General features: G+C 42.9%; 1 protein-coding gene across 1 annotated transcript; it reads right to left on the bottom strand.

The window, feature by feature from the left end:
- Window positions 1-1086: 1086 nt before the first annotated feature.
- On the bottom strand, window positions 1087-22235 carry LOC136614637 (leucine-rich colipase-like protein 1). The gene is made up of 6 exons (XM_066594124.1): window positions 22078-22235; window positions 13791-13907; window positions 11631-11756; window positions 5478-5600; window positions 3450-3581; window positions 1087-1277 (listed from the first exon to the last, which is right to left on the bottom strand). The coding sequence occupies exons 1-6, from the start codon at window positions 22156-22158 to the stop codon at window positions 1164-1166; spliced, it is 693 nt and encodes a 230-aa protein (XP_066450221.1). The 5' UTR covers window positions 22159-22235; the 3' UTR covers window positions 1087-1163.
- Window positions 22236-23781: the final 1546 nt, after the last annotated feature.

Raw genomic sequence — 23781 nt, 5'->3', positions numbered from 1 at the left:
ATTGAACCTAATAGCACAATGCTCACGATGCGTAATTCCACCGCGGAATTACGCACCGCGATTTCTCCCGTCCTCACCCGCAGCATGCTCTATTTTCTGCGGGTGAGGACGGGCTGTACGCACTGACGGCTTCCATTGCAGTCAATGGAAGCCGTCCATTCACGCTATCTCCCGCTGTAACCAGCGGGAGATAGCGTGAAAAAACGCTTTCCCGCCCACCGCCGAGCGTCATATGACGCCAAATGACGCGGTCCGGCCGCGTCACGTGACACGGCTGGTGACGCGAGGGCGGTGGGCGGTGACGGGCGGTGACGCGCGGCGGTGGGCGGGGAAGCGATTTCACGCTATCTCCCGCAGGTAAGTATAGGGGCTCTGGGGGGCGCCGTGACGGGCTTCACAGCGGAATATTACGCTGCGGAGCCCGTCACGCTCGTGGGAAGGAGGCCTAAACCTACCTCAGGGCAGGAAAGGTGCTTGTATACACCAGATGTGGGGCAGTGTCTAAGAATCTACAGACTTCAAAGAAAGGGGAGAAATCCCCCAAGCCCACCATAGCTAGGTGGCTGAGAGACCATTACTTCATACAAAAGTGAATGTCTCCATCTAGAAAACGTCAGGCTCGCTATAGTGGAGCCACAGTGACATCAAAGGCTGAAGGTGTGGTATCTGGTTGAGAGCATCGGCACATGAAGCACACAAAATACCTTCTGTGAAAGATGAACCTCTTTGTGTACTACCCACAGTTTTTGCATGCTTAATACACAGTAGTAAAATTCCATATACTTTAACGATGCCGTTCACATATTCTATTATTGGTGCATATTATGTGCCAAGATAGTGCATCAGGATTGGTGGCACACAGGTGATTATGTCTTTTTGAGCCCAACCTATGCCCTTTAAGTAATTCTGTATGAGCTACACACATCAACAGTTCACCTATTACTCCTGTTCTAAACTCCTGTCTGCTACATTGTAACAAACTCCTGAGGCAGACAAGGTGATGGCTTCTCAACCTCTGAATGTCAGTATTTTAATTTACTGACAGCAAGCAGAAATCATGAAAACAGCAAGGAAAGACAAAACATATTAGGAAGTTGTAGAAGCTTTATTTCCATAGCACAGACAACTTCCTGTAGATCAGTGTAGATACTGCCAGATACTTTCTAAACTCTAAAATTCTCTGTGTTTGGCTTCTTGCAGATTCTATGGCCGGTCCCGCTCTTTGCACATTTAAGTCCACTCTCACACGGGCAGTAACTGTAGAGCCGAGCAGTAGGCTGAAGAAAAAGATGATAAGGTTAATGATGGCACTTATGCCTCCAAGCCACATCTGCTACTAACAATTAAAATTAGCAGTGGGAGATGCAGTGTGAGGCCGGGGGTCCTGATACTGGGAATGTAGGTGCATTTTACATCAGTTTTTGTGGTTTCAACACACAAGTGTCATCTGATTGCAATCCACTTATCACGTGGTTAAAAATAAATTAGAGGTGGCCCAATTAATGTTATTTAAAACTGATTGAATTCAATAGGTGCATATATAAAACAAAACATATTTTCACATCATGGAAGTGCATTTTTTTTAACACTTCCATTGATTTCAACGGATGATTCTTGACCAAGAATCACAGCAGAATATGACATGACACATTTTCTTTCTTTTTTTTTGGTCTGTGAAAAAAAAAGCACGTGCAAATAGACATATTGAATCAACCCTCTAAGGGCGCGGCCCTTTTTTTTATTTCCATTTTTGGTTTTTCCTCCCCTCTTTAAAAAAATCATAACTCTTTTACTTATCCATTAACAAAGCTCTCTGAGGGCTGGTTTTTGCGGAACGAGTTGTATTTTTCAATTGTACCATTTAATGTACCATATAATGTACTGAAAAACTTTTTCTAAATTCTGAGTTAAAATAAAGAAAGAGTAAAATGGAGGAAAAAAAAACTAAATTCTGCCGCCTTTGGGTGCATCTTGTTTCTATGGTGTACACACTGAAACAAAAATAACATGATTATTTCATTCTATGGGACAGTACGATTACTAGGATATTACATTTATGGAGTTTTTTTTTGTGGTACTATTTTTATTTTTTTCAAAGATATTTAATTTTTAAAAATTATTTTCTGTCGCCATCTTCTGACAGAAAGCGGCTTATCAGAGCTGTGTTTGCTTTAAACTGTTTGAGCTAAGCCCATATTGTTGGGTTAACACTAGAGATGAGCGAGTATACTCGTTTCGAGTAACTACTCGATCGAGCACCGCGATTTTCGAGTACTTCTGTACTCGGGTGAAAAGATTCGGGGGGCACCGGGGGGCAGGGGGAGGCGTGGCGGAGCGGGGGGTAGCAGCGGGATCCCTCCCCCCCCCCCCACTCCCCGCTGCAACCCCCCACTCACCCACGGCGCCCCCGAACCTTTTCACCAGAGTACAGAAGTACTCGAAAATCGCAGCGCTCAGGCAAAAAAGGGGCATGGCCGAGTAGGCTCGCTCATCTCTAGTTAACACGTGTTGTTCATATATATACCATTATTATGTTAAATCATTGAATGGAAATAATCTTATTTGTTCTATTAGTTAGCGATAGTTAGGATTCAGAATCAAACCTATATCCATTATGGGATTTTTTTCATCATCTACACCTACATAACCATTTTCCCCTCATAGCTACTTGTTACAATAAAAGTTTATATTTCTGTACTCTGGTGTTTGCTCCGTATCCTGGAACATGTGTCACCTATAACTTACATGGACAATCTGCTGGGGAAATGAACCCGTTTATATGAATGGTTATTTCACATGTGTAATTTTTTTCACTTGAACTGATAGGCTGAGTCTGGAAAAATCCCTACGTTCTATGTTTGTGTAAATGTCTCATAAGAATGGGACATGTAATCTGTGGCGTCCCGCACATGACACACACGATGGACATGGTATCCTTGTGCCATGTGAACCGAGTTGCACCCAAAAATCTCAGCCGCAACTTTCACAGTAGTTTGAATATGGCCTAAGGGTTCCTTCATACTGGCGAGGGTGACATCAGGCCATAAATTAGGGCCAGATATCGTCATTGCCATTCATGGTTATCCCATGGGTGTGAGACTGTGAAAAAAACCTTGCATCACTGCAGGGGTGAAGTAGCGCCTTGCCGGGGCTGTCATAGCTGTGGCAGAGGATCGCGGAGTTCTTACATTGTGCTTGATGTAGTCAGCACTGCTGCCACCGGCCGTATTACTAACAATGGGCGATATCACAGAACGATAGGACATGCTGTGATTTTTTTTTTCATGCAACATAGCATGTGTGAAAACATCACAAATGGGAATGAAACCAATGAAGATCAGTGGTTTCATAATGATGCGTTTTCACTTACTCTTGCATTGCATGATTTTATTGCATTTGAAGGCTGCTTAAAGGAGAAATCAATACAGCAGCCGCTTCCAGATACTTACTATAGGGTCACAGAACTGATTCTCTGCTGCTTTTGGTGCACATCTACTTTCATCAGCACCGGTCAATGAGAGTCTTCTTTGGCAACATCCACTATTACATATTTTACTTAGAGAACAGAAATCTCCAACGTCCTAAATGTAAAAAAGGAAATAAATATTCTGTGAATTATAGTTCTCTTTGTTTGTCTCGTTGTTCTCATTCCTGAGATCGGCCACAATTATTACTTCACATGAGGAAGAAAAGACTATTAGGCTGCCTTTATCGCGGGCGATAAAATCTTGATTTTCGTGTGATGCGAGAGTAAAAAAGCAGATTATGAAGCCAATGGTTTCCTTCACATTAGAGATATTTTCACTGATGCGATGTTGCGAGAAAAAAATGGCGGCATGCCCTATTCTTTCTGCAATTTTTTTAAGCTCCCTTGTTTCACTATGAAGCCTCCTTTTTATTGCATCGCAATGCACGAGCTTGCAATTTTCGCATGATGCGTTTTTAATATTTGAAAGTCCTTTTGACTTTCATGATAAACAATTGCATGATTTAATCGTGCGATGCGAGATTATTTTCAAGAAAAAGCATCGCTGATGCTCAAAAATCTGTGATTTTGTTGTGATTTTCTCTATGCAAAACGCCGATCGCCCATGTGAGACTAGCTTTAGGGGCAATTCAGATGGTCGCCACATAAGATGTGGCAGATGTAGCAGCAGGGAATTCTTTTTACTAGTGGGGATGAAGGAAACACCTGCCGCATGCGGCAGATGTGTTCTTTATTCCTGTGGGGGTCACGGCAGCAGCAGAGAGGTACGTTTTTTTAAAAAAATTTTACACTAAAATTTTTGTTTTTCAAGGAAGGGCTTATATGTAAAGCCCTTCCCTGAAAAACAATGCAGGGGTACCAGCAGACCATTGTCTTCAATGGAGCCACTGGCAGCAGCTCTAGCTCCATTGAAAACAATGCGTGCATTCACTATAGCACACGCATGTCCTAGCCTGTAAAGCACCGACATGTGCACACACCATAGGGAATGCATTGGGACTAATAGACTTGTGTTTTTGTGCGGGTGTATGCTCGCACAAAAAACACATTTGTCTGAAGCCACCCTAAAAAGGGGTAAGAGCTGCATAGGAACAGCTCCAGTGTTCCTATGCCTCTCATCTGATTGGTCCCGCTGAGCCAATCAGAGGCAGCAGTCACACACCCATTCATAAATTCATGAATGGGTGTGTGAGTGGAATCTGCCTCTGATTGGTCAGGCTGTGACCAATTAGAGGCAGCTCATTCAGCAGGCGGGGATTTTAAATCCCCGGCTGCTGAATACTACTCACAGCTGTTCAGAGCAGTTCAGGAGGACTGCCGCTGGCCGCGCTGAACTCCGTCTGCCGGGACCAGGTGAGTATATATATATTTTTTATTTTTACACATTTCTGGATGAATTGCAGGGAAGGGCTTATATATTTAACCCCTTCCCGACAATTCATCCCGCGATCGCCGGCAGCCCATTGCTTTTAATGGAGCCGGCTGTATTGCCGGCTCCATTGAATTCAATGGACTAACATCGTTCTGCCGGGACAAGGTGAGTATATATATATATATATATATATATATATATATATATATATATATATATATATATATTTTTTACACATTTCTGGATGAATTGCAGGGAAGGGCTTATATATTTAAGCCCTTCCCGACAATTCATCCCGTGCTCGCCGGCAGGCCATTGCTTTCAATGGAGCCGGCTGTATTGCCGGCTCCATTGAATTCAATGGTCAGTGCTCGTTTAATCGAGACGAGTACCGCGTGGTGCTCGTCTCGAGTAACGAGCATCTCGAGCACCCTAATACTCGGATGAGCATCAAGCGCGGACGAGTATGCTCGCTCATCTCTAGTAGGCACCCTTAAGCTGTCAAATCTATGACAGAAAAACACTGTAAAATATGACAGTTCAAAGCTCGTGTTAATGAGGCCTCATACTGTATGTGTGGAGGAGAAACTAGTACAGCAGCTGGCAGCAGGTACTCACCGAACCAAAACATTTACAAGATTCTTCTTTTGGTACGCATTCGGCAACTGCGTTGCGAATATTTCTCCTGGAGCAACACCCACTATAGCAATTATCACTAGAATAACATGAATCTCCAAGGTTCTAAATATAAAACAAAGGAAAGAAAGTTTTGTGAATTCATTTATAAGGTTTCACATTTATGTCACATAATGAAGTGCGCTTTCTGAAAATTGTTGATATCCTAGCGACATGTGATGAGTTTTGACTGCTGGGGCTGCGGATGCTGAGACCCCACTGATTGCTAGAATGAAGCAGCTGAAGCCCTCATCCAAGCGCTGGCACTGCTTGTCAGCTGAGGATGAACCTATAGTTTAGATATCGAGCCCATCTTCAGCTGGATAGCAGGGACAGAACTTTAGCTGGCTTCATCTAGCGGTCCTAGAGGTGTCACAAAGCTCAGAGCCCAAGAGATCAAAACTTTTGACAAGTCCAAAAATAATGGCAAATATTTTTGGATGTGCAGTTAGGGCCATTTCACACCTGCGTTTAGGGCTTCAGTCACATGTCTGTTTCTCTCATTTGTGGAGCAGTAAGTGAAATTTAGAATGGAAATAATTTCCATTTTGTTTTTTTCTCTTTTTCACTGTGTTTTTGAAAAAGAGGAAAGCAAAAGGAAAGCTCCGTTTACTTCCATTTACTTATATTTACACTTTTTACTTTTAATGAAAAAATTGCGCTGCAGACGGCACTTCTTGTTCCTGTAGAAAAAAACCCAAAAAAACAGAAGCCTACCGCAATGGAAGTGTTGCGTCCTCTGGACGTGCAACCTCAATAACATAAACAAAAGGCACAACTGTGCAAAGGAAACAAAACTAGGGCAATTCTCTCCCTATAGTCCCCTAACCCGGGAGTGGTCCCTGCCTACTCGGCGGACCGATCGCTCTGACAAGTGCGAGCCCACACACGTGCCTGGGCCACTGGTAAGTCCCTATCAGGGAGCCCTAGCACAAAAGAAAGGTGAAACTGAAAACCAAACAAAAACAGAAAAGCACTAAGCTCGCATGAAGAGCTTCAGCCAGGATGTGTTCCTCCGTCGCTGTCCAGCGGCAACTGAAGCATTGACCAGCACAGGGGTCAATGCTAGCACATTTTCAGTAGGAGTTGAGCTAGTCAGCACCAGGTGCTGAATGGCATCACTCCTGCCACTACCACACCCCTCAGCTCCAGGAGAAGGAAGGGCACACCCAAAACCTGGTCTGGCTTGCAAGCAAGGTGCAGGCCTCAGAAAGGCTGCAACAGGAAGCAATCAGAGAGCTGTCAGTTTGCTTTCCATTTTTTGAAAACCCATAGAAATTAAAGGAGAAAAAAATGGAAGCTTATTTCTGCTCTAAAAAGAGAATAGAGAAACAAAATTGTGACTGAAGCCCTAAATGAAGGTGTGAATGGGACTATTCAGGTCTATGTGAGCATTTTATTTGCACATTGAGGATATTTTTACACATAGCGCAAATGCTGCACCACTTGACCAGCGCCGCTGTGCTCACCAGAGGCCGCCGGATGAAGGGATGCGCTAACAGTGCACCAGGACCTCACCACTGCAGGGCATCAGTGCTGACCACCGCCAACACCACCACCTCTGCTGGACAAAAAAAGAGAACCACATTTTTACTCCCATTAATTTTAATGGAAGTTGGAATGGGGAGTCTTAATTCACAATATTTTTTTGCAGATGGGATTGATCACTTCCAAACACAATATTTCGATAATGGCTCAAAACTAATCATAGCCTTTTAGTGAAGAGTCAGATTTCAGATATAGACCCTGTTCAGGAGATCTATTTTGTTTTTGTCTTTAGTTCCCGCATTTCACAAGCCATAACTTTTTATTTTTTATTTTCCAATCATCATAGACATATAAGGGCTTGTTTTTTTTGCAAGATAAGTTGTATTTTTATCATGGTACTATTTAAAGTGACCCTTTGAGCCCCAAGTAACAAAGATGGCAGAACCTTCTCTATAACTTGCGGATAGACAATCTGCAAGATCCATATTGGTAGTCTAAGCCACTGCATGCTGCTCTGACTGGCCAGCACTGGTTAATCAAAGATGGTGTAGTGTCTTACACTAATGATGCATGCTAATTCACAGTGTGCTTCAGGCAGTTAGAGAAGCTGGTGTGGCCATCTTTCTTTCTCCAAGCCCAGAGAGTTACTTTAATGTACCATATAATTAATATATTAAGAACATAAATGAAAGCTACATGACAACAATAGACAAGGAAATGTTAAGAAAACGCACAGATCTGATTGGTGTAAAGTTATGGTATGCAACAGATCTCAACAAAGTATTGCTTAGTACATATAAATAGCTTCCACAAGTCCAGAAAGGGAATATATATAGCAGTGAAAAAATTCTCAAAATATAGAAATACCCCTAAAAATATCAACAGAGAGAGAGGCAATTCGCGAAACCACACATAGATACGATAAATATTTAGCTTGAACAAACCTGGTGCATAACGGGGCCCATAAAAGATAGAGGGCATCCTGCTAGCACCGATGGTCCTGGCGTGCTTGTAATAAATAATGTGGATCTTCAACAATCCTAGAAGAATAGGAGAGCAGTAGAAGGAAAGGACCCCAAAAATGGATGACCAAATGGGGAAAGTGAATGAAGGATATAGAACAAATCTTCTGCGCATCTGTTGTAGATCCCTCGATATAATGAATGTGTAAGTACATTAATACTATATAGAGTAGATACACCATGTATTTATTTATCTATTTATTGATTATACAGAATAATATATTCTATTTGTTGTCAAACTTTTTCAAGTTGCAGATAGAAATAAGGATAATAGATATTGCTCGATGTTGTATTGTGTGTACGCATAGAAAACATGCAGTCTATAGCTTGGTTGTGGAGATGGATGACCTTGAATGCATGCGCTGTTAGAGTGACACGCAACTTGCGTTCCATTACTGTGGTCACATGCGCAGTACAGCTGAGAAGACGGCAAGTCAGGCGATCGGATGCTGGTCGATGACGTCAGCCCAAGATCAATTGGCGTTCAGCACCATGCAGCGCTGTCATCTGCTCCACAAGGTAAGCACAATATACATTATATAAAGGACTATTGTTGTGCTGTATATCATGCTTGAGAAGGGCGTCAATTAGGACACCGAAACGCGTTGCATACTCTTTTGGGACTTTATGTCATTTTTTAAATAAATATATTTTGTGCAAATTGTGTTTGGGAGCCCTTACACATTCATTATACCGAGGGATCTACAACAGGAGCGATGACGATTTGTTTTATATCCTAAAAATATCAAAATATGCACTGGAAAAATACCCACAATGTATCTGAAAAACACCAGAATGCATGTTGTTTCCTTTCTCAAGGGGTGAATTGTGGGAGAACATCATGTGATGAGAAAATGGCACTGTAGATGCAGCACATGCATGGGGAAGAGCGATAAAAACGCATGGAACACACATCAAGATGTTTCTTGGATCCATTGGTGGGTGTTTTTACCTGCTTATGGTTTGATACTGTTATGGGTATTTATTTTTTCACAGTTGTATATATTTCCTGTTTGGACTTGGTATATTCATATATGCAAACCTTTATTTACAAATTGTCTCTATAGCTTGTTGTGCATTCTGTTCAAGCATTTTTCTAGTCACAGACACAACATAGAACACACGAAAGTCACCATATTAAAAGGCAATTTCAATTCACAAAGCCATAGAAGAATTTGGGAGTACAAATTTATAACAACTTTTGACACTTTCTACAGAGGGTTACATTTTTCAAGAGGATGCATGTGTGACTGGGAAGTATGAGAAATCTATAGCAGATATAACACACAGGCCTGATCACCTCCTAATTTGGAGACCATTAAACCTTCACATCTTTAAGTATGTATTTATTTCTCATCCTGTTGGGGTATTCTTATTTTAAGTGCAAATTAATAACTTCCATCTCTGTGCCTTGTCATATCTATCTATCTATCTCATATCTATCTATCTCATATCTATCTATGTATCGCATATCTATCTATCTCATATCTATCTATCTATCTATCTATCTCATATCTATCTATCTCATATCTATCTATCTCATATCTATCTATCTATCTATCTATCTATCTATCTATCTATCTATCTATCTATCTATCTATCTATCTATCTCATATGTCTCTCATATGTCTCTCATATCTCTCTCATATCTATCTATCTATCTATCTATCTATCTATCTATCTATCTATCTATCTATCTATCTCATATCTATCTATCTATCTCATATCTATCTCATATCTATCTATCTCATATCTCTCTCATATCTATCTATCTATCTCATATCTATCTCATATCTATCTATCTCATATCTCTCTCATATCTATCTATCTCATATCTCTCTCATATCTATCTATCTATCTATCTATCTATCTATCTATCTATCTATCTATCTATCTATCTCATATCTATCTATCTATCTATCTCATATCTATCTATCTATCTCATATCTATCTATCTATCAATCTATCTATCTATCTCCTATCCATCCATCTATCCACACACGCCTCTTGGGATTTCATTATGCCTGAGGAAGGACCCTGAGAGGTTTGAAAGCTCGCTATAACATTGTGTATTTTTGTTAGCCATTAATGGTATTATATCTGCAAGACTACTTGGTTTCTCCTGTTGAGTACAATCACATTTCACATATTATATGTACTAAGCAATACATTGTTGGGATCTGTTGTACACTCCAACGTTACACCAATCGCATCTGTGACTTGTATTGCAGTCTCCTTGTCTGTTAATTTCCTGTAGGTTTTAAGCCAAGTAGTCCTACAATATGGCTTTTGCTGCAGCCACATGCAGTGGTGTATACATCAGTGTCACTGTTCTACTTGTGGGCTTCTCCACATTAGGGCTCCTGCACACTTGGCTTTTCTTACACGTTTTTCACGCGATCTTGCTGCATTTTTTTTTACGTAATTGTCAATGGGACTTTCTAATGTTAAAAACGCATCGCAAGTTGGGGCTTTGCAATTTTTGTGCGATGCCATAGCATTACATCATACTGCAATCTGACGGGCAGTCTATGAGGCCACCCCACCATTATAGCTTGATAGGCATACTGTCAAGACAGCCCTGAAGCCTTTCAGAAGGCTCCTAGCTGCCATGATACCCGCACGGCTCCCTACAATCTCATCGTAGGGAATTTAAATGCTGCTTAGTATTTATTAAGTAAATAAACCAGAAAATTAGACTTGCAACTGTAAGTATCTTGTCTTTCCTGCTTTTAATGATTTCAAAATTGGGGCAGGGGGTAGAGGGGAAATTTTCTGCACTGTGTACCACCTGACCTTGCTATGCCACTGCCTGGGCCCCCAGCATTAAAGAGCCAGGCAGCTTCCTGCAAGCATCTGTGTGACTGGACCCCTATACAAGCCTTATCTATAGGTATAATACTAAGAAGCCCCCCATTGTATGGTCGGTGTGAGAGGGGTCGTACATCAGTATTCCCCATATAAAATTTTGTGTTTCTGCCTGCTGCAGGGAGCTGGTGTGTACCTGCTGTTATATTTCTGTCTGATGCCACATTACATACTTTGAAGGAGGGGGCTGTGATAAACAGTAGCCCCCTTCTAGTAATAGTAGCCACAAGGATTAAATGGTCAATGTCAGGTCCATAGGTTTATTTTCCATACCTAAGAGGTGCGCGTGCCTCTCAATAACTTTAATAATAGTTTAACGCTATGGCCCGTGGTGTGGCTTGAAGGGCAATGTGCAATGGCAGCCCTGGGGCTTTCAGAAGGTCCCCGGCTGCCATGGTAACTGCACAGCACCTCAAAATTGTATCGCTGGGGGCAGTGTGGGTCCCCGAAACATTGATCTGGACATTTAAATTCTTCTGTCAGAAATGACAGCAGAATTTAAAGAGTTAATAGTTTCGAACAACGGTGCTGCTGATCAACGCTGTTGCGGGCAGGTGTCAGCTATTAGAATCAGCAGGCACCCACATTTTCCCCACTATACAAACCCTGAATCTCCATGATGTAAATGTGTGCCATTGAGTGTAAAGGTCTTGTGAATGAGAACTTATACTGTATGCAGGGGGGAGAAACCAGACAATAGCTGGATGCAGGTACTCACCGGGCCAAAACATTTCACAGGCTCTGTTGATCTTGGCACACATATGGCAATGGTCTCATCGTAGGGCAACTGGTGGCAGCACCAGCTATAACATTCATTACTGTTATAACATCGCTCTCCAATGTGCTTGATGTAAAAAAGAGGAAATAAATGTTTAGTGAATTTGTTTATAAGGCGTCACATTTATATCACAGGAGGAAGTAAAGACTGTTACAGACTTGCCAACTCTTCTGTAACATCCGGGAGACTCCCAGGCAGAAGGGAGGCCTGATTACTGGAATAGTTGTCAAATCAGCTGTATGTCACTGACGTCTCTTGGAAGGGAACCCTATACAAAAATATTCCTCTACCCCGGCCGGCTGATGGATGTATGTCAGGCAACCAGGGACATGGTTACTTCCTGCTGACATTGTCTGCACATAAATCCTGCCTTCCCTTTGGAGATCAGTGGCGCCCCTGCAGGCATAACCCATAGAAACACCATTGCTTCATCATGAGGAGTGAGGCAGAGGTCCTCAGTGTAGGAGGCAGTGCTGCAGGCGTGGAGGTGCAGTAGAAGTGTGCCTTTTTCATGGCATGTTTTGGCATTAACCTGTCAGTAAGTGAAAGCAGCGGCTGGAGTAGCATCTCCAAGACAGATAATGGGGTGAAGAAGAGAATTCTTGACATCCAGCAGTTACTTCTCTAGGCTGCAGTAGGAATTCTTATATTGAAGTGTATATTCACTGACACAAGAATGTTTGTATGGATTTCATTCTTTTTTAATGAATTATTAGTAAAATCAGCGATGGGAGATGCAGCGTGAGGCTGGAGGTTCAGACCCCAAGAATGTCCTGTCTGACACTTCATCTCCCACACAATTTTACCTTGAATCGTGTTAGTATTATAATGCAGTTTTTGATCCCTATGTGAATGGGAAGACGGAAGAACACTTCTGTAGTGCTACCTATTGGATTGCAGCATTTCTGCAAGTCAATGTCAGACTTTTTAAACAAGCCTTACTTGGAATTGTAAGCCAAAGCCAGAATAACTCTACACAGACAGCTGTTTTGGAGTGACTGCCCCTCATCAGTATAGATGTGGTCAGAAGGGTATCATTTCTCCTTCTAGGTGCTCTCCTTAAGAAATTATACCCTTCATGATCTGCTTGTATGTGGTATAGTCTTTAATCTGTAAAAGCCAAGCTTCCCAAAACTGCATCAAAACCCGATTTGCAATAAAGAGCACCCGTACTACTGCTATGTGTACAAGCACACTGAGGGTGTATTTATCATACAGTTCCAGGAGGGATAAAGGAGGAACAGCTGTAAGGTTATAAGTAGAGATGAGCGTACGTACTCGGTAAGGGCGATTTCGCAATCGAGCACCGCGATGTTTGAGTACTTCACTACTCGGGTGAAAAGTACTCGGGTGCGCTGTGGGTGAGCGGGGGGTTGCAGAGGGGAGTGGGGGGGAGAGGGAGAGAGAGAGGGCTCCCCCCTGTTCCCCGCTGCTACCCCCCGCTCCGCCGCGCCACCCCCTGCCCCCCGGCGCACCCGAGTACTTTTCACCCGAGTAGTGAAGTACTCGAAAATCGCGGTGCTCGATTGCGAAATCGCCCTTACCGAGTACGTTCGCTCATCTCTAGTTATAAGATAAGACGCTCCTGGATTTGCATTCTATGGGCAATTTAACTAGATGTTAAACAGACAGTCAGGAGGCGGACAGAGGGCCTCCAAGCTTCATTAACATGGTGGGATTTCTCCACGGAATTGAGCACAGATTCTGAACCAATATTTGGGGTGAAATCTGCAACATTTTTGGATTCTGCTGAATCCTCTGCATATCTAGTCTGTAGGGCATAGAATTCAGATTTTTCTTTGAGAGACTTTCAAGTCTGCACTGTAAAAAGAAAAATGTTAATTCTTGGTGATGAAACCACATCAGACGGCTGCAGATGGATTTGTCCAATGACTGAGGTTAGATCCATATGAGAATGTGCAATAAAATCTGCAGCAGAATTCTAGAGCTCAGTCTTGGAGTTCTGCCGTGGGTTAAATTGTCAGAGCTGCATCAACATAATAATATTATGTGGATCTGAGAGTTTAGGGCCTGTGTAAAGGAAGAATTCTATTGTGTGCAGAGGAGAAAGCAATAGAACAACCAGATACAGGTACTCACCGAGCCGTAACATGACTGAGGGGAGTATGGGATACATATACCAGCGCCGTTCGGGTCATCCCTGTGGCAACACTTGCTGTCACATTCGTCACTAATCCTACATGGACTATACATGTACTAAATGTAAAAAGAGGAAATAAATATTTAGTCAACATGTTTATAAGGTTTCATATTTATTTCACATGAGGAAGTAAAGACGATTCCTAGTTTTCAACCCAGAATATCCTTAAAAATTTCAGAAAATGGGGGAGATCTCCCAGATTCTGGGTTGTCAAATCTACCATATGCTGCTTAACCCCTTAGTGACCAAGCCTGTTTGCGCCTTAATGACCAGGCCAAATTTTGCAAATCTGACATGTGTCACTTTAACATGGAAAAACACCAGAAAGGTTTTGCATATCCAAGCGATTCTGACATTGTTTATTCGCCACATGTTGTACTTCATTTAGGCGGAAAAAAAAGACCGATAGAATTTGTGTTTATTTATTAAAAGCGCCAAAATTGGGAAAAGTTTGAAAAAATCGTCATTTTTTCACATTTCCAACTGCAATATCTTAAATATGTGCAAACATAATATAGAAATGTTTGCTAAGATATATATTTCCACCCATTTATTTTGGGCGAACATTGGAAAAACTTTCGGGTTTTTTTTAACCATTTAGGAGACATACAAATGTAACATTACTTTTTAGCATTTTGAGGAACACTTTGTTTTCCTACACCAAGCCAAGATTGAAAAGGGTCATGAATGTCAGAATAATAGATACCCCCACAAATGACCCCATTTTAAAAACTACACCCCTTAGTGTAGTCATGAGTATTTTGACCCCACAGTTTTTTTTTTCAGTAAAGTAAAATTTCATATTTTTGCAAATCTGTCATTTTAAAGACATATTTTTTTCTTACAGTTTACGTGAAAATAAGGATTTACACCCCAAAATGAATACCCCTGTTTCTACATTGTTCAGAAATATACCCATTGTGGCCCTAATGTTATATCTGAGTCCACAACGGCGCCCAAAATGAAAGGAGTAGTCAGTGTCTTTCAAAACATAGATTTTGCTTGAAGTCCTTTTAGGCCCCATAGCACACTTGTAGAGTTCTTGTGCGCCCAAAACCATAGAGACACCCACAAATGACCCCATTTTGAAAACTAGACCCCTTAACGAATTTATCTAGGGGTGTACTGTGTATTTTACCCTACAATTTTTGAATAGATCTAAGCAAAGCAGTAAGAAAAAATTACGATTTTCATTTTTTGGGCTATTGCGTCAATTTAAAAACAGGTTTTTTTGTACAGCACGTGTATAAATGAAGACTTTCACCCCAAAATGGATACCCCTGTTTGTCCCGTTTTCAGAAACATACCCATTGTGGCCCTAATAAACTTACAGGACACATGGCTAGGCCTACAATGAAAGGAATACCCGTTGGATTTCAGGGCACAACTGAATAAATTCCAGGCCCCATTGCCCACTTATAGAGCCATTGAGCGGCCAAAACTATAAATGACCCCATTTTGAAAACTAGACCCCTTATCTGCGTATTTTGACCCCACAGTATTTAAGCAAAGCAGAAGAAAAACGTTACGATTTTTAATTTTTTTGGCAATTTTTTAAATTTAAAAACTGTTTTTTTTGTACAGGCTACATAGGAATGAAGACATTCACCCCCAAATGGATACCCCCGTTTGTCCCGAGTTGAGAAACATACCCATTGTGGCCCTAATTTACTTACAGGACCCATGGCAAGGACTATAAAGGAGGGAACACCCGTTGGATTTCAGGGCACAACTGAATAAATTCCAGGCCCCATTGCTTATTTGTACGGAATAAAAATTGACTCCCTAAAAATCCCCCCCACTCCCCCCCCCCCCCCCCCCCCCGCCCACACACACACTCCGCACCCTTTTCGGCGTTCGCAAATCTTAGATAAAAGTAATAAAGTGAACTGTGTAGTATTTCCGAAGACAGGCTTAATTGCGGAGGCTGGTTGGAATGGGCCCGTGGGGCCATAAAACCGGGTATCCCCCCTCCTCTCATGCTTTTTGGGGGTCATTTTTTGACCTCAGTGGCGGGTATGGGGTGTAAAAAGTGGCGTTCCATGAGTCTTTGTAAGCTTGTGGAGGTGCGGCGGTCTCACACAGAAGGCGCTCAACAAGCTGCTCCTGGAACTGCATGAAGGCGAGCGTTCCCGGGGCTTCTTGTAAAATACGTGTTACATGTATTTTACATGTATTTTACATGTTTACATGTATTCTGAATTACGCCGGGCTCACGCAGCCGTAGGCGGAATCCACTTGCGGAGGCCCGCAGCGGATCACAGCTGTGACCCTGCGTACGGCCATGTAATGTACTGCGCATAACTGCATACTTACACGGGCGGTCATGCGCAGTACACCTTTTTTTTGGTTTGTATTTCCCGCACCGTTGCTTAGCGATGATGCGGGTACCCACAGCCCGTATACAACATAGTTAGGCTCTATGCTGCGGATAGCCGCGGTAAAATAGAACCTGCTGCATTCTCTTTTCTGCGAGTGGATTACACAATTCCAACCCGCTAATGTGAGCAGAATTGTGTAATCCAATGCGATTGATCTACGTATTACTGCGGATCAGACGCATGCGGAATCTAATTCCTATCCGGTCATGTGAGACCGACCTATGTTAGAGTGCTACTTTTTTATTACATGACCGGGGACCGCTCAAAGAGGCCACCTGTCACTGCTCCATGCTCTCGGCGACAGTTGATCACTGAGAGCAAGGAGATTTTAAATTTCCTGGGCTCCCTGACTCCTGCGCATGTGTCCGGCTTTTTGCAGGCAATCACATGTGCAGAATTCGGGAAGGTTCGCGAAGGAGGATTGCATCGGGGTTCAAATACGGAGGCCTCTGGTAAAAAGTTTCATCTCCTCTCACCGATCGCATCGGTAAGGGGAGATGAAACTTAAATTTTTTTTTTAAACTTTTACGTGACCACCATTATTGGATAACAGCGAACACGTGACCAGGAACAGCTCACCGTGAGGGGAGATGAAACGTAAGCTTTTTTAACTTTTTAAAAGTTTTTTTTTACTTTACATGATCACTGTTATCCATTGGATAACAGTGATCACATGCTGGGTGACATCGCTCTGCTCCTGGCTACACATGGCAGCCAGGAGCAGAGGGATTTTGAATTTCTCAGGGCTCGAGCCCCTCTGTGCACGCGCCCGACGTCAATCATCGGGCGCGCATGCGCAGAAAGGGACTTCAGGTCCTGGGACATCGGGGAGGACCAAGGTGAGTATTTTCAACTCCCCTCATGGATCCGAACAAACTTTTTTTCACTTTTCCGCGATCACCGTTATCCATTGCTACTTACAGGAGCCAGGAGATTTTAAATCTCCCGCTGCTCCGGGCCTTCTACGCATGCGGCTGACGTAATGCCGCTGGCATCAGGAGAGCGGGGAGCAGTGCGGTGGACTTTTTCAACTTTTTTTAACTTTTATGCGATCGGCGCTATCGATTGGATAGCACCGATTGCATTGCCGGGATGGGGGGGGGGGGTCCCTGCAGCCCGGGATGACAGCTCCATGCTGTCGGCTACATGCGGGCACTGACAGCATGGAGCTGTCACGTCCAGAGCCCGAGGGGCTTTATTCTCTGCAGGACACATGTTTTTACATCCTCAGAGAATAAAGCCCACTTGAGCAGGGTGTAAAAACACTATGGGCTGGTCGTTAAGGGGTTAAATCTCTTGGAAGGAAGCCTTTTATAGAAGATTTCTCTTGGCCTTGGCTGCTGGATGTATGGCAAGCGGCCCGAGACATGCTTGACATGTTGTAATTCTGGGAAGTATTAAGAGAAACAGAGTCTAGATCACGTGAGGTCATTATCCCCCTCTATTCTGCCTTAGTCAGACCTCATCTGGAATACTGTGTTCAGTTCTGGGCACCCCGATTCAAAAAAAGACATTGACAAACTGCAGCCACAGCAGAAGATTGCAGAGTTTCTCCCATTGCTTTCAATGGGGCCAGTGTTGCTGATACCGAGCTTATACAGCTTTTTAAGTTTTGCTATTTTACTACACAAACCTCTCTTTTTTGAGATTTGTTTTAGTGTTGTCGCATTCCAAGAGCCATAACACTTTCATTTTTTTTTATCGATGGAGCTCTACAAGGGCTTATTTTTTTTAGATCTAGTCTTCATTTATCCCATTTTTGGGAACATACCGTATAACTAGAGATGAGCGAACACCAAAATGTTCGGGTGTTCGTTATTCGTAACGAACTTCCCGTGATGCTCGAGGGTTCGTTTCGAACAACGAACCCCATTGAAGTCAATGGGCGACCGGAACATTTTTGTATTTCGCCGATGCTCGCTAAGGTTTTCATGTGTGAAAATCTGGGCAATTCAGGAAAGTGATGGGAATGACACAGTGACGGATAGGGCAGGCGAGGGGCTACATGGTGGGCTGCATCTCAAGTTCACAGGTCCCACTATTAAGCCACAATAGCGGCAAGAGTGCCCCCCCCCCCCCACTGTCAGCATAAAGATCGTCCTCCTCTGGCACAGCTGTAACAGCTGTAGCAGAGAAGAACGATGTTTGCCCATTGAATTCAATGGAGCGGCAATACAGCCGACTCCACTGAATGCAATGGGCTGCCGGCGATCGCAGGATGAATGGTCGGAAAGGGGTTAAATATATAACCCCTTTCCTGCAATTCATCCAGAAATGTGTTACACTAAAAATATATACCGGCGTATAAGGCGACCGGGCGTATAAGACGACCCCCCAACTGTCACCTTATACGCCGGTAATACAGTGGAGCAAAGAATAAAAAGCATTACTTACGTTTTTAGATGATCTGCGGCGCTCCTGCAGGCTGTCACTCCCTCCTGGTCCACGGCAGACAAGCTTTCTCCACGAAAGACTTTAAATCCCTGCCTCCAGAAGCACATGTGCCTTCAGCCAATCACAGCCAATGACAATGATGTCATTGAATGGCTGTGATTGGCTGTGTTTCTGGAGGCGGGGATTTCAAGGCTTGAAATCCCCGCCTCCAGAAACACAGCCAATCACAGCCATTCAATGACATCATTGTCATTGGCTGTGATTGGCTGAAGGCACATGTGCTTCTGGAGGCAGGGATTTAAAGTCTTTCGTGGAGAAAGCTTGTCTGCCGTGGACCAGGAGGGAGTGACAGCCTGCAGGAGCGCCGCAGATCATCTAAAAACGTAAGTAATGCTTTTTATTCTTTGCTCCACTGTATTACCGGCGTATAAGGTGACAGTTGGGGGGTCGTCTTATACGCCCGGTCGCCTTATACGCCGGTATATATTTTTAGTGTAACACATTTCTGGATGAATTGCAGGAAAGGGGTTATATATTTAACCCCTTTCCGACCATTCATCCTGCGATCGCCGGCAGCCCATTGCATTCAGTGGAGTCGGCTGTATTGCCGGTTCCATTGAATTCAATGGGCAAACATCGTTCTTCTCTGCTACAGCTGTTACAGCTGTGCCAGAGAAGAAGGATTTGTCTTCTATATGTTCTCAATGGGGTCAGCGCTGCTGCCGCTGGCCCCATTGAGCGCATATAGAATGCATCCATAGCGAGCAGCGGGAGGGGCAGATTTCAATACTCGGGTGACACCTTATCTCCCCAGCCACTCACAGCAGGGGGGTGGTATAGGGCTTAAACGTTGCAGGGGGAAGTTGTAATGCCTTCCCTGTCTTTATATTGGCCAAAAAAAAGCGCTAACGTCTCAGGGAAGAAAGTTTAATTTACCAGAACACCGCATGGTGTTCGTTACGAATAACGAACATCCCGAACACCCTAATATTCGCACGAATAGCAAGCTCGGACGAACGCGTTCGCTCATCTCTACGTATAACATTTTGGTCACTTTTTCTTTTACTTTTTCTAGAAGCAAGATTAAGAAATTCCGGGATTCTAGTATGTTTTTATGTATTTGTTTATGGTGTACATGATGCAGTATACAGTATAAATAATATGCAAAATTCATTCTTCAGGCTCGTATGATTTCATAAACATCAAATTTATATGAGGTGGGGATTTTTTCTTAACCGCTTCACTCAATATATATATATAAAGGGTGAAGAAGTTGTAAAAAAAGAATTGCCACCTTATATAAATGTGATGTTTATGAAAGCATATGTATTCAAATACCCCTAACATTCTTTCTTTGTTTGGTGGATATTTACTTAGTTTTTTTTATCATTATTATTTTTTTAATTTTTGTATTTTTTACCTTTTTTCAATTTTTTTACATTTGCTCACTAATGTACTTGAATTTCACTGTGTTTGATCATACAGATAATACACTATTATACTTCATTATAGCAGTGTATTATTAAGCTGTATGAAACTCATTCAGAGGCTCTTAGCCCACCAAAACTAACAGACCTGAATCCCAATGATCAGATCGCGAGGGTCCGATGTATGACTCTCTTTCAGCCAAGTGTTAAACAGTGGGGATTGGTGGTTTTTCTGGTCCATGCTGTATGGCTAACTTCACATGGGCAAGTGTGATATCGGGCCGTGAATCACGGGCCGATATCAAACTTGCCAACATGCTATGTCTTGCAGATGCGAGGCATTTTTATATCAAAACCTCCTTGTATCACTTTGGGGAAGTAGCGCTCCTCCACCGCAACTCTCAGCCGCAGGATCGTGGCATTTCTCCCATTACTTTCAATTGGGAAACCTTGCATCACATCGCATGCACCTAGCATGTGGTGTGATGCTGCCGCCAGCCCCATTAAAGACAATGGGAGATACGATGCAAGGGCACGCCTGAAGATAGGGTGCACCACTATTTTTTCCTGCATCGCATAGCAGTGCAATATGATGCAGGTTTAAATCGTCCATGCGTATGACCCCATTCAAATGAGTGGTGTTCATATTAATGCGAAATTTGTGTGTTTTGCAATGTACAAATGTAGCACGATTCTTGGCTGTGTGCAAATGGCTTAAGAGCAAGTGCCAGGCTGTCTTCTGACAGTTCAGTGCTCGCTCCCCTGGCTATGGTGTCTTATGCAGTGCCATAAAAAGGTGCATCAGGAAAAGCCCTCTTAGCGACCTCAATAAAAAGGCATAATGGTTGGTCTCAAAGGACTTTATAAATTTAGTTTACTGTTAGCAGCTACCCTCTGAAGCTAAATCTGTCAGTGTTAATGCCGTAAAAATGTTCCAAAAAACCAACACAACCTGAAAAAAGCCGATACAAGTACTGCCGTCTCCAGGCTTACAGGCAGCTGTGACATCCCTTAGCAGTCAATGAATACCTGTTGCAGCAACCAATGACTATGATCAGCCTTGATCACTGAACGCTGTCATTTGCTGCTACAGCTTGTTTGTAGATGGGCTCGATGTGCTAACTGTTGCTACAGGGAGACCGGAGCTGATGGCGGAGGATCAACAGGGAGCGGAGATGGATGATAAACTGCTGATTTGTTATTTTAATACATGGAGAATACATTGACTGGGGGTTTCCTTAACTCAGACAAACCCTTTAACAATGCAATATTTGAAAACTTTGCCTCGGTTTTGTTCCCATAGCTGGGTGGTGTACAAAGTGACCCCACACCTCCTAGACATATTTAAAGATGCAACAAAGTCATCAACATTGAGCAAAAGGTGGTGCAAGCTATATAATAAATTTAGGGCATATTGCTGGATATTTTAGACACTTCCTTATGGACACTTCTCGGTTCATTTACTTAACACCAATGTTTTTTTCTATACACTTCAAAACTGTAATGTGTGAGCCTATCAATGTTACCTAATCTTCCCATTGTCTCCAGTATTTTCTATCCCTCACATCTCTTCAGGACTGCTACTGAGTGTACACTCTCCTCCATCTGCCATTGTACCCTACAGTAAAAGTCTGTTCCTGTATGAGAGAATTTTCCTTTACCAGTGATTGTGCCCTTTCAATGCCAGGGAAGTGCTCATATGGACACAAAGTCCAAGAGACTGTGCAAAGAAATCGAAGTGCAATAAAATGAGCCATCCCTGAAGTTCTCATGTACTCCAGCATTGCCACTTACCTCTCACCTAGATCGCTTCAATATACAATTTCTACCATCAAAACATGTTTACTAGGTACAGCATATTAGCAAATGAAATGTTTCAGAGCTACACAATTATAGGAATTTGGCCCATTTAGAAATGCTTCCCTGTTCTTAACATAGAGGGACATCAGATATAGAAGCCTGAAGTATCCACATAAATGCAAATACAGTGAATAATATACAATCTGAAATATAATTCATTTTACCTTTAATTCAGACTGTGCAACTTTGAAACAGAGCGATAGGCACACAAACAGCAAGATGGTCATCATCCTAAATTGTGTCATTTCTGTAGTGATGAAGCCAATGGCTGATGACTTGAACACAGCAAGCCAGCGGGCAGAGATAGGAAAACTGTAGAATGCAGTGTATACATGGCTTATATACAATTTTCTCAACCACATAAATGTCAGAAAGATTAATGATTGCAGAAGAAAGTCAAACAACTTGTACTTAATGTTCCATCCTGGATCCGGGATCCTGTTCCATTTAAATTTTTGCTTTTTTCTACTAAGTACATGCTAGGTAAACAGAAACACGTGTATTGTCAGACGAGGTGCAATTATATAACACAGTCAGCATATTAGGATGCCAAATCATATAAAGTAACATAAGAAATCACAATATACAATCCATGAATCAGAGATAAATAACGTGGCCAGCATGATGCTCTCCTCCTGCCGCTGCTCTCTTGCTCTGTGTCCTTCTCCCACTGAAATCTCTAATACATGTGCAGCATCCCATAGATTGACCCAGACACAAGGCACACGTTGAGGAGCTGGGAGGGTAGAGTGGTCACTTGTCACGGTGGCACTTACCAGGCTCCCTCATGGAGGGAAACATGTAGCCTCGGCCAGAGCAGCACTGGGCCTCTTCCAGACACCCCCTAGGATAGAAATGCCCAATAAACTGGAGGACAGGGATGAGAGATGTCACGGGTGATACCACCATTCCGTTACCCACTGGTATGACCTTTGGCAGTAAATAATGGAGCCACAGCCAAAAGCAATGTACCTCAGGTCCCTGGGAATGGTAAGAGCCTGGCAATACTTAACATTTGCTCCAGAAAATGGTACAGTTTACACAAATTGGCAATGCAGGTAAAGAAGCAGACTTGAGTACCTCCACCTGGTGATCCTAGACTTCAGGATGGTAGGATGTGAAAACAAATGGGCGTACCTCTACGCGGTGATCCCAGACTTCAGGATAGCCGCGTAGGAAAATAATCACGTAGTACCTCTGCATTAGGCCTGGCTGTATGCACCTTCTCTAGCTTATGCTCCCTCCCTCCCTCTCTCTCTCTCTCTCTCTCTCTCTCTCTCTCTCTTTCTCTCTCTCTCTTCTCTCTCTCTCTCTCTCTCTCTCTCTCTCTCTCTCTCTCTCTCTCTCTCGGGAATCAGTCTGCCACGGTTGCTGTCACACAGGTAGTCAGTAAACGCTCTTCCTCCTCCATTCTTCACCACATGGGAGTTGAAGGTACCCCCATGTGGCTGGCAATCTCTTTCTGGAACCCAGAGGAATGGACTGCCCTTTGCCACTCCATTTATATCCTCACTCTAACCACATGACAAGACAAATTGATGCATTGCAAGCATCTCCCAGGCTCATGTAAATACTCCTCACTTGCTGCAGCTGTGCAATACACATAACAGAATGACAAGACAATTTAGCACAGTGCACCAACACAAGACATTACATGTATGACATTTATGGAGGAGGCCAGGAATAGATGTACTGGGCCACTACACATGCTATGGTCTCTTAGATGGCCAGTGAACACTAGTGTAAGTCTTACCCTGATAATCTACTCCCTTATAAGACTACTTAGGATGCTTTTCCCCATCATTCCAGTGCCTGAGCAATATCTTCCTTAGGTTCTAGAAGTTTCCTAAGCTCCTTCTGTTAATTCT

Source organism: Eleutherodactylus coqui, chromosome 1 (assembly GCF_035609145.1).
Source record: "Eleutherodactylus coqui strain aEleCoq1 chromosome 1, aEleCoq1.hap1, whole genome shotgun sequence".
Taxonomy (NCBI): domain Eukaryota; kingdom Metazoa; phylum Chordata; class Amphibia; order Anura; family Eleutherodactylidae; genus Eleutherodactylus; species Eleutherodactylus coqui.
The sequence above is the reverse complement of the archived record's forward strand: the minus strand, read 5'-3'. Positions and strand labels throughout refer to the sequence as shown.

What these genes read in the sequence shown, in the direction of transcription:
- LOC136614637 (XM_066594124.1), bottom strand. Translation starts at nt 22,158, where the DNA reads ATGACACAATTTAGGATGATGACCATCTTGCTGTTTGTGTGCCTATCG. An exon ending in TTGCACAGTCTGAATTAAAG is followed by an intron (nt 13,908 to 22,077) that starts GTAAAATGAATT and finishes TTTTACATTTAG; the next exon opens with TACATGTATAGTCCATGTAG. An exon ending in CTCAGTCATGTTACGGCTCG is followed by an intron (nt 11,757 to 13,790) that starts GTGAGTACCTGT and finishes TTTTACATCAAG; the next exon opens with CACATTGGAGAGCGATGTTA.